We start from the raw sequence: 18742 nt of genomic DNA on the forward strand, positions 1-18742 counted from the left end.
AACAGATTTGGATTTGCCTTTTAGTCAACCCTGGTCTAAACATTTTGGTACTATATCTAAAATTCTCCAAATCAGCTATAGTTACAGTTTTTTTTTACTATTTTGCCTAAATGTTGCCATTTGGATTCCAATCTGCAACAGTTCTGAGTTAGGTGTTTTAAAGTAAGCTTCAAATTATAGCCCCAAAAAGACAAAATTAAAAGATAAATTACATGTGGCTTCTGTGGCCTAAAATGTGCATTTAATTACACTGTGCAAATCACATTGCAGTGATTTATATACTAAACATAAACATTCAGTAAATATTCAGTAAACACTCAATTTTAGAAAATTAAATCTGAATTACAAGAGGGGGGGAAAAAAGCCAAACTGTGGCCATAACTGGGTCATATCATTTTTCTAGACCAGCTATTTTAGCTTTGAATTTGCCTGTGAGGGCAAGTGAGCAAATTACACCCAAACTGGAAAATTAAAGCTAAAAAAGTGAAGTATGTGGTGGTTATGGCTGAGTATTAGAATTTTTACAGATTAGTTACTTTAGTCTCACTTTTGCCATTCGGATTTAATGGTTAATTACTTTAATTAAATTACTTTAATTAAATGTATTGTTAATTGTTGGATAACTTTTCCAAACAATGTATTGTTTTTAGATAAACTTTGAAAATATTTTTTACAAGATATTAAAATATATATAAACATATATAAATGAAACCAAGAGGGCTGCACTTACCTGAACATGCATACATTATAGGGTGCTGCTGGGGCCAAAATATACAACATACAAGATACACAGTCCAGCGCACTCACTTATTCACTAAACAATGATTTCAAATCTCACATTGACGTTGTGGCAGGCTTATGCAATATATGATCATATACTGTAACTAAACCCCCCATTATTTTTTGCCTAGGTGAGGTGTTTTTAAATAAAACTATTACAATCTCTAAGATTTGAAATCATTGTTTAGTGAATAAGCCAGTGTGCTGGATTGTGTATCTTGTATGTTGTGTGTGTCTATAATATATATATGTATAATTTTTTTTTTTTTTTTAATTTTTCCTTAATATTAAATATTTCTTTAAAGTGTATCCCTCCAAAAAATAATAATAATGATTTGGAAAGCTTATGTAAGGGTATTAATTGTGTAATACTGGGCTTTTTTTTTTAATTGAATCCCCTGTCTGCCAGGCACACACACTGTCTGATCAGACAAATAACAAAGGGCAGTGTAACCAAATCACGTGACCATTGCTGGCAGCGCCCCCACGTCATCACTCGGCGCCTGGAACTACAAAGTAAACACTTCCGGAAGCACATTGCACACAGTAGCTGTGAGCTGTGAGCGGTGAGTACACTGTTAACTTCTTAAATGCACTGCATCCGCCATGTTTGTGTTGGTTTATAATTTCAGCCTGTTATGAACGTGTGCTGGTCCTTTCTATACTTTGCATATGCTTTGTTACAGTCGGGGGGGGGGGGTCTGTATTGTCTGCACTGCAGCTTGTTCCCAGTGAGAGCCCACAGTGCCCTCAGCATGCTTGGGGAGTCCACATTCTGTTATTTACAAAAAAAAAAAAAAGAATCCCATGTTGCTCAAGTAATCCTCTCCTTAGTTGAAAAGTAAGGGGAATGTAGTTACCAAAACAGGTGGGATCACAAGGCAAGCCATTACTGAGAGGCTATGGGGACCAAGGGGCTGTTATATTCTAGGTTTTAATGCAAGAATGCCGAGTAAAGTCTAATTCTTAATTTAGAGAAGCTTGTTCTCACTAATATACTCCCTATTCCCCAAGCTGCAGCTGCAGATTTGGATTTTTGGTACATTTCATGACACTCTGTAATCTTAAGAATTCATTCATCTTTTCCTATTTGTAATTACAGTAGATTATGAATACAGACCTCTAGATATTTAACTTTTTTTATTTTCTCCCTGCATGGGGATGAAATCCCTATATGTTTTAAGAAGATTGAAATAAAAGGTTTAACTCTAAAATGCATTGCATACATGTATCTGGTTCTGTAGTGTAGACATTTATGTACTTTAAGTGCAATAATGACTGTTGCATTAAAATATGTTCTATTTCACAAACCTATTCAGGGAAATGTTTCCCTGGCATATGCTCTGTAGTCCGCTTTAATGTATACTTCACTCCAAAAAAAATAAAAAAAAATAACTTGCCATAAAGTAGGGGAAGACCACATTTGGCACTCTAGATGTTATGGTTTACATCTACCCATATGGAGTGCCTAAGGTTGCCCACCCTTGGCACTTGAAAGTGGAAATGTTAAAGAAAAGGGAAAAAAAAAAGTGTACTTGCCCAAGAGATTAAAGTGGTAACCCGATCTACTTGTCATTACACAAAATGACTTAAAATTAGAAAGTTTGGGGACCCTGCTTAGACCTAAAAATTGTACCGGTTAACTAACCACGTGCTTATCTTTTTTCTGTAATGCCCAAAAATTGTCTGAATAAAACAGAAATTTACAAAAAAAAAACTGTCCAGGTTATTTACTAAACTCTACATTTTCCCAAATTAATACCTAATGAAAAATGAGGCAAAAATAGTTGATCTGGAGAAATTCTGCAACTCTAGTGACAACTATTTTATTTATTTTGCAATATGCATATGCCACCTGCATACATGTACTGGCTGTATGCAATGTTTGTGGTGTGTGTGCTGACTGTATAATATGAATTGTAATGTAGCTGTGTCCTCCCCTTTATGGAGTTTAGCATGCATCCTGGATCTCTGCTATTCTAGCAAGGGTCTTGGATACCTATAGATCCAGCATGGAAGCATGAGGTTCCTCCTTGGGTCTTTTCTCAGGATCTGCACAAAGGAGGGGCTGAAAAGCTGGTCACAAAAAAAAAATCCCAGTGTGTGACTTTATTTTATTTTTTATACACTTGGATTTATTTATTTTAATTATACTTTTGCATAATTACTTGTATACTTCAAAAACTTAGTGTACATTTTATGCAACTTCCTTTTAATTGTACCCCAGTTAAAATAACAGACATGCAGAAGCCAGAATTCACCCACAGAGATTTTGCCTGCTAGTGCCGTCAGTTACCTGTGTGTAAGCTTATTTCTAAAGTGAGAATTATTTAGGGTTCCAAATTTAAAGGGACACTATAGTCACCAGAACAACTACAGCTTATTGAATTTGTTCTGGTTAGTAGAATCATTACCTCAAGGCTTTTTTGCTGTAAACACTGATTGTTTCAGAGAAAATGCAGTGTTTACATTACAGCCTATTGATAACTTCACTGGCCACTCCTAAGATGTCTGTTAGAGATTATTCCTGCCTAAAATGCATCCAAACATTGTCTCCTCCCTCTGCATGCAGATACTGAACTTTCCTCATGGAGATTCATTGATTCAATTCATCTCTATGAGGAGATGCTGATTGGCCAGGGCTGTGTTTGAATAGTGCTGTCTCTGCCCCTGGTCTGCTTCTTTGTCAGTCTCAGCCAATTCTATGGGGAAGCACTGTGATTGGATCAGACTACCACTTCTGATGATGTCAGTGGGCAGGTCTAAAGAAAACAGGGACAAAATAAGCAGCTGCAAAATTGAATACAAGTAAGATTTTACTATATTTAGGGAGGCACGAGGGGCTCAGGGGGGCTATATGGTGGTTTTAACACTATAGGTTCAGGGTCAGGAATACATGTTTGTGTTCCTGACCCTATAGTGCTCCTTTAAGACCCAACTAGATGAATTAGAGAGATTCTCCAAATCAGCTATGCTTTCTTTTCAGCTGTTTTGATCTAAAATCTGAAATTCACTTTTATTTCCTGACAATTATCACATTAAAAAATAACCCTGCAATTAAATTATTCTACAAACAGCAATATTTCACAGAAAAAAATAATTATATTTTATTCTGACTTGTCCATGTCTGAGGTTTTAATTTCTATACACTAAAGTAAGGATTTAATTAACCCCTTAAGGACCAAGCTTCTGGAATAAAAGGGAATCATGACATGTCAGACATGTCATGTGTCCTTAAGGGGTTAAAGGGACACTCCAGGCACCCAGACCACTTCTGCCCATTGAAGTGGTCTGGGTGCCAACTCCCACTACTTCTAACCCTGCAAGTGTAATTATTGCAGTTTTTATAAACTGCAATAATTACCTTGCAGGGTTAACTCCACCTCTAGTGGCTGTCTACTAGACACTAAAGGGCACTTCCATGTCCCTAGCACAGGAAACCTGTGCTAGAGCGTCACTGGACGTCCTCACGCTTTGTGAGGACCTCCAGCATCACTAATTTCCCCATCGGAAAGCATTGAAAAGCATTTTCCTATGGGGAGCTCTAATGCGCATGCGCATTAGGTCTCCCCGGCTGGTGGGCGGGATCAGTCTCGCCCACCGGCCGACGCAGTCACAGGGAGGAGCAGCGGCAGAGGGAGAAGCAGCGACGTGGGTCATCGTTGCTGCCTCTGGTAAGTTACTGAAAGGGTTTTCACCCCTTCAGCAACCGGGATTGGGAGGTCCTGCAGTCTGTTTGTTATAGCTATCATGGGTGAATTATTTATGGAGGTGGATCTGTGTATTTATCACAGTGATTAATCTAATGTGATAAGAATAGAAAAGAGGGACAGAGGAAGCTGGGCACGAAATAGGGACACTTGGGAGGTATGCTGTCAACTGGAGACTGTTAACCCAATCAAGGAAATAGTACCTATTGCAGGGTCTCCAAGCCTTGAGTGAGATATTCCATATATCGGAGTCTCTCTTGTGGAGACATTTTTTTTTTTTCCACATTTGCAAGTTTGTAACCTCCACAACCCCATGAGCATTTTGAATTAAATGCAGTTTACTGTATCTTATTATATTTTGAATCTTTTAAATTGAGACACATTCATACATGTATCAAAAACGGAATTATTATAAGACTACATTGCAGTGGTTCGGTGTGAAAAACAGAATTGCTGCTACATTGTGCTGATAGCATACTGATAGGAAGCCATGTTGGTGGCTGTCTATTTGACGAACAAGTTATTTGGCTACACTTCCTTGCTCAGATCTTTGCCATGTAGGGGCTATCTGGCCACATTGTTTATAGGAAATCTTATGTATAATGATATTCAATTTTTCTTTTTCAGTAATTGTGGTCTACGAAAAAAATGACAAGACACGGCAAAAACTGTACCGCAGGTGCCGTGTACACCTATTATGAAAAAAGAAAAGACACTGGTAGGTGTTTCTGTATCTTAAAATGTTATAAACTAATGAGTTATAAACTATATGAATGAATCACATTTTTCTCTCCATCTTGCAAATCAAGGGGTAATAGTTAATTGATCTGTTGGATCAATTTATGCCATAATGTGGTAATACTTTATTTTAATGAAGTGATCTGCTGTTGTAACGGATACATATGCTGTAACATTTTGACGTGCCAAAATCCTTTATACTCCGTGCCATCTGTTAAGCTTGGCTTCAGCCTGTACTACTGGGTACTGATTCTTCGAGATATTCCATCCAAGGTTGGCACCCATATAAATAGCCTTGGCACGCACTCAGGTTCTTGTTTAGTTATATTTATAGACAGATATATGAATTTCACGTTATATGCCCTTGCAGAAAGGGAGGTCACATATCTGCTATTGCCAAGCACACTGAGCAGATACTAGTGCACAAAATGTAATCCAAATTACATTATGGAAATGTAGATACTTTCAGATTGGTCTAAATTAGTGCTGCATTTATCACACTATTAAAATTTATAATTTAAAAGTTTGAAATTTCCTTATACTGACCAGGTGCCTGGGTTCGTACTAAAATTAATTGGAGATGACATAAAGTTGTAAAATTTAGAAACCATACAGACACCTTGTAAGTGGTGGTCACAGAGGCTCTAAATGATATATTATTAGAGCTCTGATAGTAACAAGCCTAAGAACCCTTTCAAATGGGATATAGAATACCTATCAAATATGTTGAGATTTAAAGGAACACCCAGGCCCCTGCATACGTTTAGCACTAGCTATAGGGAATATTATTGTTTGTTCTGATTTTAATAATTCTCTCCATTTCTGCTAACTGTGACATGGATGGTATATTAGAGGAGAGGGGAAAGAAAGTCAACTGTCTTTATACCGGTGCCTTGTTCGTTTTCTGATGTATAGATTATAATAGAGTTAATAATTAATTAGTATTGTGGTACCTCTTCTATGTCTACACGATTCACACACTGATGGCCATATGATTCCTTCCTTAGCTGCCTCTGGATATGGAACCCAGACGATACGTCTCAGCAAAGATGCCGTGAAGGACTTTGACTGCTGCTGTCTTTCTCTCCAGCCATGTAAAAATCCTGTAGTAACGTATGTATTTTCAAATATTGATCTTTGATCTTATCAAAATATCCCTACTGCTGGTTTCAACATTTGCTAGTGAATAAAGAGTCTCCTTGAATTCCACAGAGCTTTTTCAAAGGTTGCAAGACCTGGTACATGGTACGAAGTCCCAGGCTGTGTATCATTACCAGCACTAGGAGACTTCTAGCATACCCAGCATTACACTGTAGGTGCCCTACATTCATGTCTCTGAACACCACATAATATCCTTTAAATCTTATCGTAGAGGACGTTTTATCTCCTTGATGTTGGTGCCTTTAGGGATTTTTGAAATCTCATGGGTCCATATGAAACTGATTTATCCTTGATCCGTTTTATTTAAGATTTCCATTTTTCATTTAATTTATTTTTGATCTTGCTTAATCTGTAATGTACTGAGCGTTCATTTTAATCTATTTCTCTATTAAGCCAAGACGGGTACATTTATGAGAAGGAAGCCATTTTGGAATATATCTTGCATCATAAAAAGGAGACTGCTCGGCTGATGAAGGTAAATCCTGCTTGCTGACTACATGTTTGTAAAAAGTTTATTACAATTTTTTTTTTTTTTTTTTTGTGTCCAAACCAATATTCAAGGCAGGAATTATTTCATGGAGAAAAGAAACTATATATGTTGTAAATAGGATTTATGTATTTATTTTGCCGATATTTATTCCACATCATAGACAACAAATGTATCCAGATTATCATGCAGTAATCAGATGTGTCGAATAAAGCGAGTGAGCACCACACGAATCTAAGCAGAAAGTCAGACTGTCGCTAGTATATAAAAGACTTCACAAATGCTTCTTTGAAAGCGGTATGTCCTAGAGCATAAGTACCTCCTAACAGTCCAGGATTTAGGGATTACCCAGTTGTGTCTAAGGTGTTTTTTAGAAAGAAAAATAACATGTTGGACACAACAAGGTAATCTCTAAATCCCAGACTGGTAGGGGGGTACTGGGTTGGATACGATTGCTATAAATGGAATAATGAAGACTACTAGTTTGATGGGAAACAAAGAGAAATATAAACTTCTACTTGCTTTGCCTAGATTTTCACTCGCCCACTGCTAGTGATGAGTTTTATTTTTTTGAATCCCCACTATTGTATGGTGACTATATCTAAGAGAGAGAAGTTAATTAAAATGATGTATGTCTTCACTGCAGGCATATGAGAAACAGAAGAAGGACAAGAAAGCCGAAGAGGAGGAATTAAACAAAGCTGCAAAAGAATCGAAAATGAAAGTGTTTCTTGATAAAGAAATGTCCATAATCAGCAAGCCACTGAACCCCTTCACACAGAAACATGGTAATTTCAATATATTATGTTCTGCTATTGGAGAATGTTTATTGCTGTGCTGATGCAGTAACGCCTGCAGACCAGCATTGCTATCCACTCCTTCCAGTAATAACACAGGGGCAGCCATGCTTCCATCTGCTCATACATGTGCTTCCTTAGCATGCATGTACCACACAAGGCCACGCTTCCTTCTAGAGCCTTTCACATAGGTTTCTGTGAGAGATCATGTCTTGCAGCTGGATCTAACTTCATCCATGAAGGAAACTTTTGTCAAACATTAGAAGCTGCACTGTGATTTCTGCTAGTTGGCAATTTAGTTTCTTTCATGCCTACTAGTGCAAGAAACTACTACAAAACGCCAAAGTGCCTTATCAAATTTTCCACTTTCCTGTTCGCTGTTTTGCTAACTGCAGTGTATTGTAACAGTGGCCACAGAACTGTGAGGTTTCCCTAACATATTGTGCAGATAGTGACTGTGAAACTCTCCACTCATCAATCCTCTTCTCTTGCACACCAGGCAATCACTATGTCACTGACTGGAGAGGGAAAATATTTCAATAGCTTTTTTTGGGAGGAAGAAAAAAAAAAAAAAAAATTCTTGCTACCATTTCTCTAGTAGTGTAGTTTGTGTTTTTTTTGTTTGTTTTTTTCTCCTTTCTTCTACATTATTTGAATTGACCAAACTTCATTCTCTGCAATAGAGGGGTTAGAAATATAAATTCTGTATAAACAAATTTCAAATTGCAAGACATGTCTTTCTAACACAAAAAGAAAACCAGAACCTATTAATGTACTCCTTTTTATTTTCAGATTGTGTACAAATTTCCCTTTAATGAAACTATACCTTTACAAATCAGTTCGGTTATTTCTGTACTTGGTGACTAGGCTTCCAAGAGTGCACGTGAAAAACAAATAATAAAACACCCACGCCTGCTTTACCGATTGCCCCTTTTCTCTGATACAGGTCATGGTTTTTGTTGTATGGATCTTTTCCAAAATCTAGTTGTTTTTTTTTTAGCTTTATTTCTAAACAGTCAATAGCTATAACTGGATGATTGTTTTACATTGCAATCATTATGACTTGGTGGTTTAATTAAAATAAACAAAAAACAAAAAAAAATTGTCAAATTATTTATATATATATATATATATATATATATATATATATATATATATATATATATATATATATATATATATATATATAATTTGACACAATTTTTTATTTTTTTTATTTAGCCTGTGTTTTATGCTGTATTCCTATCTAATATTTATATATGAGCATTTTAGTTTTATAACTCATTAATGTTAAGACTTGCATCTCTGTGCGTTTGCCAAAATAGAACTAGTAGAAATGACCGTTTTTCTTTGTGATCTCTGTTTTGGTATAGAAGCTGCTGAGCCCAGTGGAAGTCAACAGAATGAGAGTGAGAAAAATAAGCAGCTTCCAAGCTTCTGGATCCCATCGCTGACACCTGAAGCAAAAACATCCCTAGTGAAAAAACCAGTGAGTGAGCCACTGCCTCAATTCACTTTAATAGATATGTGAAAGTTACCATGTTAATTACAAATGCCAATGACCTGTGTTATCCATCTCTCCTACCTAACCTAGATCCTGCTGAACCACCTTGATTTTGAATTTGCGACACATTTTATTGTGCTTTAAAATATAAAAAAAAAAATAACAAACAACAAAAGAAATACACACAAACCAAACAGACATTGTAAAATATACACAAGCACATGTTTTACACAAAGCACATGATTGCATTATGTATGGATTCATAACTGCCTTGAGTAACAAACAAAATGTAATTCTACAGACACAGAGATGGATCATTGCTTTCTTGTCTTTAACAAAGGTTAAATATGTTCCATTTACTTTCTCTTTCTAGAACAAGACCGTCTATTGTCCTATGAGTGGAAAACCCTTGAAGATGAACGATCTGATACCTGTGAAGTTTACCCTGGTTGACGACCAGGTGGGTCGAGTGGGTCTGATAAACCGCCAAGACAGATACGTTTGTGCTGTTACTCGTGACATGTTGGGTAACTCTGTCCCATGCGCTGTGCTGAGACCTTCGTAAGTCTTGGTTTATTATCCTTTTATTTATTTATTTTCATATAAAACTAATAGATCCAGTTTCAGTATATTACAGCAGGGTCAACCAAAGCCCTCTATTTCACATGTAGTGAATTCTCTCTCATGAGTCTCTCTCAAACTGGCATTAGATGACCCAAATACCGTAATCAACCAAAAATCAAGATTGCGCATATTTAAAACTACTGATAGGGTCTTAGAGGGACCTAATGCACACATTATTTTGGGGCTACACAACATTGAATACCCCTTTTCTCCCATGCTCACTGGGAATATGAATATTCTGCTTTTATTGTCTATTGAGGAAACCGGAAAAATACGCTACTAGGATTCATAGGGCCATCATTTCTCTGCCTCCTATCGAGACGCGCCTGCTGTACTGCACCATGTTTAGAATGGTTGGTTATGGTTCTCAAACTCTGTGTGTAATAAAGGGCACGGAGGGGACAGGAGAGCAGGCTGTGCGTGCTGGCAGCACATGTTTTTTTATATTTTCCTTGTTGGGCTTATAGAAAAATTGGTTTTCTTGCGGTGTCTCCTCTGTACCCGCCAACCTCCCTTTCCTAGTTGTAATATCTCTCTGATGACAAATGTAGAGCATACTAAATCAGCCTCCAGTGAGATCAGGTTCATGGCCCACAAGGCAATGAAAATTAGTGTGTTGATGAAAGACATTCTAAAATGTCCTCACACATGCAGACTTTTTTTATTTTTCGTTCTTGGGCTAGTACTTGTTTGTGTACAAATTCATCATTTTGATGAGGAATCAAATCCATTTACTTCCTCCTACGCCATGTTTTTCCAGAGTTTGTGAACCAGGTGCCACATTATACTCCAGGGGGCGCTGTGCTGTAGAATAGGCTTCATTTGCTTTAGGCAGCATGTAGTATTGCAGGTGTTCAATATGAGGCTTTCATTATGGTTCACAGGTAAATTGGCATGTTTTCCAGGTTTCCTTTTAAAGTAATGATGGAAAAAATGTTGATTTGTATATGTTCTGCCAAGCTTGTGCTGTTTTCACATTAGTGGGAGCTTGTTTTAATATAATTCACATTCCATGTATTGGAAAACGTGCCTTTTTTTTTTTTTTTGCATATTTTTTTAGCAGCGAGCCCCTATGTCGTTGTCGCAACCTGTCATTCTTTTGTCTCCAGTCTAGACAGCTATATTTCTTTAATGTTGATCCTTCTACAGCACGTTTTTTTGAGATCCACACTGACATCTGGTGGTTGTTCAGACACATTACCCCATAGACACAGGGCTATACATTAAACTCCAGAGTGAGCTCAATGTGAATTGCAGAAACATTCTCTAATTCAGCTGTAATTTTGGCTATTTTATCCTCTATTTTAAAATTCAAATTTAATTCTTTAAAATTTGGAGTTTAGTGAATAACCCCAAGGTGGTTGGTGATTGAAATGGCGGGTGGCTGTGTTGTTTAGCTCCAAGCAAACATCTTGAATTGGAAGTAGTGCTGTATTTTTATATATTTTTTTTTAATCCTAGATGTTTGCAGTGGAGCCGCAGTGGTTATTGAGTAATTGGAAATAATTGATTAACGATAATTACTTTCATCTCAAATTTACCTCTGGGCTTGTTAACATAAATGTGAAGAGACTCCTTACTCAACCTATTTCAAAAGTAGAGTGTGCTTGATAGCATATTAAGTGATTAATCTCCCAATGTGTGTGTGTTCGTAGAGGTGCTGTTGTAACACTGGAGTGTGTTGAGAAACTGATCAAAAAGGATATGACGGATCCCATCAGTGGGGACAAGCTGAGCGAGAAGGATATCATTGTGCTGCAACGGGTAAGCATGAGTTGTAAGATAATGGGTTTGAATATGTCATATGGCTGCTCATTACCATAGAGGCATGGTTCATCAGTTCAGTTAGAGCACATTTACAGAGTTATTCGCTAAAGTGTGAATTCAAAATATTGAAAGGAACACTGTAGGCATCCAGACCGCTACATCTCCATGAAGTGGACTGGGTGCCATGTGTCCCTATTTTAACCCTGCAGATGAAAACATGGCTGTTCTGTAGAAATGGGTAGTTCTGGTTTATTTTTTTTATAGCAGGATTAACCTGGCTGTAAATATGACAAGCTGCTAGAGGCACTACTGTGAAATAGAAAAATAAAACTCTGCTCTTTTAGCCAGATGATTTCCGAGAGACCATCTGCTAGTACAGCTGTTGTGCATGTGCACAAGTCTCCCAATGCTTCCCTATGGGAAAGCATTGGATTGGCTGAGATCATCAACTCTGATGATTTCAGCCAAAGAGGTGAAAATTAATTAATGGAGGAGACCAGCACATTGAGGGCTGAAATGTAAATAAACCACTTTTAACCTGCCAGTGCTGGCCCAATAACCTAAACGGTGACTAGGGCACTATAGCATTAGGAATACATATTTGTATTCGTAATACTATAGTGTTCCTTTAAGATCAAAATGTTGAAAATGGGAAAAATCAATGCAACTTTGATTACCTTTTTTTTTTTTTAATGAACACTTTACAATAGTAAAATGTATGACAGAAAAGTATTTTTTTCCACGTTGTGCTTTTTCATTTTAAAGGACAACTGTCATCAGTCATCTTTTTTATATATATATATATATATATATATATATATATATATATATATATAAATTTATCTGGTTGAGATATTGGGTCAGACTCTACTGTTTCCTGACCGAATGCTGTTCAACTTAACTTGTCTGCTAATGCTAATTGCAGACAAGTTAGATTTAGCAGCAGTTGGCCGGATAAGTCAACTTTACCCTGCATGCCTACTAAGCAAGATTTAAAAACCAAAAAAAGCCAAACTTTCCTTAAAAGAAAATATATAATTAACTCTCATTAAACTTAACTTTCAAAAGAAAAGCTAACATGGCCAATGTGTAAAAATAAATAAAATGCAGTCAAGTATAGAATTTAACTGTACTGAGAGATCCTGATTCCCTCTCCATATTCTTTTAATGCACTAAAATGGAGTTCACTTCCTGCTTACTCTGTCCCTTTAAATAGTTTTATTTTTGTGTCTAAGAAACATTTCACATTGGCCAGATTTGTAACGTTCTGTAATATTTTTCCATAAAGCATTATTGTAATTTAAAGGAACAGCAATGCACTATTTTGTTGGGGTTTACTTTTCCCGATCATAATGGAAACTGTTTCATGTTTGTAGGGCGGAACTGGATTCTCAGGATCTGGAGTGGAGCTTCAGGCCAAGGAGGCCAGGCCTGTGATGCAGGCGTAACAACGTTGTCTTCCTTCTGAGTATCTCCAACCCTTTACCAATTGTGTATATACTGCTACTTATCAGTGAGCGAAGAGACTCACTGTCACGGCATCCATAGATTTAAGGGATCACATTTTAGGCTTCATATTGATAACCTTGTCCTTTTTAGTGAAGAAAAAAAATATCACCTAGTTCTAATTAACATACAAACGTATACAAAGTATCCTTAAAGCGGCACTGTCACGCCAAACTTGCCTTTCTCCTATAGTTTCCTCTTCTCTTCCTGTCTCAGAATTTGTTCTTCTTTTCTTTATTTCTGATCTAGTTTTCTTAAAAACATAAGACAAGTAGAGTACTTTGTCTTCTGTATTTTTCCTATGACGGACTTTCGCTGACACAGGAAATGGAGTTGACCTAAACTCCTCCTTTGGTCAAAGAAAGTACTCGCTCTTCTCCTTGACACAGGAAATAGAACGGACTTAAGTTCTTTCTTTTGGTCAAAGAAGGTCAAGTGTAGGAAAAACATGTAAGATAAAATAGTCCCTACTTAGGTTTTTAAAGAAAAATAGATTAGAAAAGAAGAACAGATACTAAGAGCGGAAGCGATAGGAGAAAGATAAGTATGGCATGACCGTGCCGCTTTAAGCAGTGTGCCTGCAGCCTACAAGGAGCGACATTGGATTCTCCATTATGAATCCAATAAAATAATGGAGTCTTGGAACAAATGGGAAAACCTATTTGTATGTTTGTTTTTTTTTTTTTTTTTATAGTCAGTGTCTGGAAAAATGTTTTTTTTTTTTTTTTTTTTTTATTTATTCCAAGATCTGTTACTCCAAATACTGAAATTATTTATTATAAAAAGTGACCATTTAATTCATACATTTCGTTTGTGTGTTTTCTGCTCATTCACTGTTTTTTCTGGAACTATGAAGCATAATGTGCATGGGGAAAATGCAAGTTTAACCCTGTGACAAACTGCCATTTGCCACTGGGCATTGGAGAGGACTGATTGCTAGCCTCCTGCCCTGCGACTATGGCCCTGCAGTTCAAACCTGTTATTTTCCCTGCCGAAAGGTTTATTTGTGCCTTTCTGCGGACTGTTAAAGCCATGCTACCCCAGATAGCTATGCCATGGAGCCCAGCCGTATACTGAAAGACTGTATGTATGAAAGACTTTGGCTCCATGGCGATTGAACAGTATGTATTTTTATGTCTTTTATTGTCCTTTGTCTGCCATGTGGCTAATGGAGTTTTGCCTCTGTCCTTGGAGATAATTGGATTACTTCTCAATTATCTCCAGGATAGAAGACTCTGAAACTGGCTTGGGCCGGAAAGCCATGCTGGCAGTGGGTTTTAAAAAATACTTTTGCTAACTTTTGAACCCCTGGTCTGATTCAGGCCATTTTTAAATATGTTGTTCCCCTGAATGGATTGATTATGAAAATGTATGTTTTATGTTTGTGACATGTATATTTTAGAAGTTATAGAAATGTATAAGTTTTAGCTTGGAGATAATTGAGTAGATACAGTAGGAAACTCAATTATCTGCCAAGCAGAGGGGGAGGGAATATGTGGGATGTAACCAATATGTGATTGGTTAATGACTAATTGCCTGTGGGCGCCTCCCTTGCAGGGGAGCACTGCATAAAAGCAGAGTCCCTGTCATTAAACCAGAGTTCTTCTTGACCCTCAATACGTAGCCTTGTCTCGTTATTGGAGGGAACTGCTATATCACACTGAGGATTGCTATGCTCTGCATACTCCCTTGAGCTTTAATCACTTAACTCTTGTTCCTGTTACGCTCTCCTGGAGGAGAGGTCTTTCCCACACGGTCCTGAATGCTGGAGGTTCATTCAGGGTGGAAGGTAGACGGCGCGGCTCCAGTTTTAAGCTACGGCGGTTGTGGAGTCTGCGGTGGTTGTGGTGTCCACTGCGGTGCTTGTGGTCCTCGGCGCAAGCTAGGAAGCGTCCATCAACGGAAGGCGTCCGTTACAAACCCCTTAAGGACACATGACATGTCTGACATGTCATTATTCCCTTTTATTCCAGAAGTTTGGTCCTTGAGGGGTTAAACACAATCTATACAATTGTTCAAAGTAGACACAATCTAATAGTTGGGGCAGGTGTTGGGTGTCATGACACACCCACAAACTCTGAAACACCCATGCCAACTCTGAAAAGTAAGATTTTAAGTAGTAAAATACACATTTTATAAATATAATTTATATAGTCTACATCAAGCATGTCAAAACACACTCATAGAATTTCAATATCAACTAGATAACGTAATTTGTTTTTCACAGCTGTGCAACAGCATAGATTGACCAAATTCTGTCCCATTACCAAACTTTTTTTTTTTTTTGTAAATATATTTTTATTTGTATTTTCAGTTGATCAGTTTGTCCAGTAACATTAAAGCAACACACTAGTCACCTAAATTACTTTAGCTAAATAAAGCAGTTTTAGTGTATAGATCATTCCCCTGCAATTTCACTGCTCAATTCACTGTCATTTAGGAGTTAAATCACTTTGTTTCTGTTTATGCAGCCCTAGCCACACCTCCCCTGGCTATGATTGACAGAGCCTGCATGAAAAAAAAACTGGTTTCACTTTCAAACAGATGTAATTTACCTTAAATAATTGTATCTCAATCTCTAAATTGAACTTTAATCACATACAGGAGGCTCTTGTAGGGTCTAGCAAGCTATTAACATAGCAGGGGATAAGAAAATCTTAATTAAACAGAACTTGCAATAAAGAGCCTAAATAGGGCTCTCTAAACAGGAAGTGTTTATGGAAGGCTGTGCACGTCACATGCAGGGAAGTGTGACTAGGGTTCATAAACAAAGGGATTTAACTCCTAAATAGCAGAGGATTGAGCAGTGAGGCTGCAGGGGCATGTTCTATACACCAAAACTGCTTCATTAAGCTGAAGTTGTTCAGGTGACTATAGTGTCCCTTTAAGTGAACTTCAGTTTGGACTCGCAGGTCCACTCAGAGTAAAACAAAAGCAGACATTTTACAGGAATGACGTTCTGCCAATCCAGCAATGGTGATGCGCAGGTCACTGTGTAACAATTGTTATATTCATGTGTCAGACTCTCTGGTCCCATTGCAGTGAGGCAGTCGGGTATTACCCCCTAGTAAGCGCTAAGGTGCCAGGGTGGGCCCACAGGTCCCTTTGTGCCCAGCGTTAGAGCCCTTAGCGTGATTTGTTGATCGTGTACGTGGGTAATGTAGTTTCTGTCGTCCCCTCGTGGGAAAGTGAGCGTCTACGTGGTGGCCTTATAGGTCCTCTCTTATGGTGTCACTGGCGTATGCCTTGTTCTTGTCTGTTTGTGTGTCGTGTTTTAAGGGGGGGGGTGTCAGGGCAGTAGTGTCTGGAGAGGTGGGGGGAGGGGGTGTGTCCGTGTCTGGGTCACGTCTGTCTAGTTCGTCGGTCTGTGCGGCCTCGTCTCTGTGTCCTCTACGTGTCGTATTGGAGTCTGGTTGTGAATTCTGCATTGGTAGTAGACAGTATCCAGTGGGTCCATATTTCCATGTACCTGTTTGGGGAATTGGATGTGGACATGATGAGTTCCTCTATGGCTCTGAGTTCCTCCATTTGGGGGTGTCGTTTTTTGCTTCCAGAATTGAGGGATCACCTGTTTGGCAACGTTTAAGATTCTAATGGTTAGTGAGTGTTTCCTAGGCAAATTTGTGTGGTGGAGGAGCATGTGTTCAGGGAGGAAGGGGGGTGGTGAGTCTGAGAAGGTTTTGAGAAAGCCGTGTATACCCCGCCAGAAGGGCTGTATGGCTTCGCAGTCCCACCAGAGGTGGAGTACTGTGCCGGCCTCCCTATTACACCTCCAGCAGAGGTCCGTGTGTTCCGGGTCTATGGCATGGAGTATGATCGGGGTGCGGTACCAATTCGTTAACAATTTAAACACCGTTTCCTGCGTCTTGCTGAAGACTGAGCAGTGATGCGTTAAGTAGCATATCTTTTCCCAGTCTCCGTCAGTGAAAGTTTTCCCCAGTGTTTGTTCCCATCTCCCCATGAATTTAGGTTTCTCCGTTGGTGTTTCCCTCTGTAGCATGGAGTAAATGAGTGAGATCCCGTGCGGTTGTGGGTCTGGGTCCATACACATTCTTTTGAATGTGGTGGGGTCACGTTTCCGTGCCATGCCCCCCGGGAGAGTATGTACATAGCTCTGTAGCTGTCTGTGCTTTAGGTGGTGTAGGAGGGTGGGGGTTGATCCCTCTAATAGGGTCGGGAGTGTTTTTACAGTGCGTCCCTTCTAGGAGGTGGTGTAGTCTGGGTATCTTGTGTCGGATTAAGTCCCTGAATGCGTTGGGGTCTAGTCCCGGTGGGAAACTGTCGTTGTGCGTGAGTGGGAGAAGGGGGGATGGGAACGGCGCTAATCTGCATCTCTTTGCTACATTCTCCCACGCCCGTAGTGTTGCGGTTGTGTAGGGTGTGCCTTGTCCTCCGTTCCCTCCTCTCCCCTGCCATGGAATGGTGGACAGCGGCATCCCCACTTCCGTTTCCTCTATGCCTTTCCATCTCTTGTGCACTTTCTCTTTTGTCCACTCCATAATTCGTTGGAGGTGGCAGGATTCATAGTATAGGGTGAAGTCTGGTATGGCCAGTCCCCCCCTGTCTTTGGGTAGTGTCAGTGCGGCCATTTTGACCCTCGGTCTCTTGCGGTCCCAAACATATTTCCCCGTTTCCTGTCTCAGGGTCTGAAAGAATGATCTGGGAATGGATATGGGTAGGGCTTGCATGAGGTATAGTAGGCGTGGGAGCAGATTCATTTTTATTACCTGAACCCTGCCCAGCCAGGATATGTGTGGGTATGCCCAATCTTTTCTCCAGTCTTTTCGGAACCTGTCTAGTAGGGGGATAAAGTTGTGTCTGAATAAATCGGTTTCCCTCTTCGTCAGCCATGTGCCTAGGTATTGTATTTGGTGTTGCGCCCATTGGCTTTGCTTTAAGGGGGAGGCTCTGTGTTCGGGTATACTAACGTTCAAGATATAGAATTTTGTGAAGTTGATTTTGAGGTTGGGCCCAGTCCTAAATAAGCTCCGGTGTTTTCACCTCCCATGCCCTTCGGTCTCCTCACCCCTTAGTGTCAGCATTGGTGTATGTGCCAAGGATGGGGTCGGTGCCTCCTGTGGGCCGATCCCTGCTTGATGGGTTTGAGCCTCATATGTGGGCCATCTCCAGCTGGCTCCCGGCCCCCACCTGCTGCATTGTGCTGTGTTAGCCCGTCTGTTGTACTATGGACATTGGCTCACTTATGTGCTCGGGGGAGTGTAGCTTCCCCTGTGGGAAGGGCTCATCTCTGTCTAGTAGCAACACTTGTGGTACCCCATGGTGGTGTCTAGCTGGGCAGGTTGCATCCCCTGTTGTCTGCCTGCGGTACCTTCCCCTAACATTGAGCCTCTTACGCTTCCCCAATGCCTCTTCCCCTCAGGGTGTGTGAGCTAGGTAGGTCCCCCCCAGTGTTCGCCCACCCCCACCTTCTCGTAGCCCGGTGCGGTTTATGGGAGCAGTCCTGTCCCCCCCCCCCCCCATTGTCCATGAGGGGGCCTATTGGGGAGTGAGTCCCGGTTGGTGGTACTTGGGGTTATGTGCTGCAGCTGCTAACTGTAGTCTCTTATGCCGCCGTCCCCGAGGGCTGGGTGGCCTGTTGTCGAGTCCCTCTGCTTCTGTGTTGCTGTGGCAGGAGCCCCTGGTTCAGCTGAGGTGTCGTGTAGAAGGC

General features: G+C 39.6%; 1 protein-coding gene across 1 annotated transcript; it reads left to right on the forward strand.

Moving 5' to 3' along the window:
* The first annotated feature begins 1275 nt into the window (after positions 1-1275).
* NOSIP (nitric oxide synthase interacting protein) lies at positions 1276-13733 on the forward strand. The gene is made up of 9 exons (XM_063437040.1): positions 1276-1339; positions 5118-5208; positions 6236-6341; positions 6783-6864; positions 7523-7664; positions 9047-9162; positions 9551-9738; positions 11457-11565; positions 12945-13733. The coding sequence occupies exons 2-9, from the start codon at positions 5139-5141 to the stop codon at positions 13014-13016; spliced, it is 885 nt and encodes a 294-aa protein (XP_063293110.1). The 5' UTR covers positions 1276-1339; positions 5118-5138; the 3' UTR covers positions 13017-13733.
* The last annotated feature ends 5009 nt before the right edge of the window (positions 13734-18742 follow it).

Source organism: Pelobates fuscus, chromosome 11, assembly GCF_036172605.1.
Source record: "Pelobates fuscus isolate aPelFus1 chromosome 11, aPelFus1.pri, whole genome shotgun sequence".
Classification (NCBI taxonomy): domain Eukaryota; kingdom Metazoa; phylum Chordata; class Amphibia; order Anura; family Pelobatidae; genus Pelobates; species Pelobates fuscus.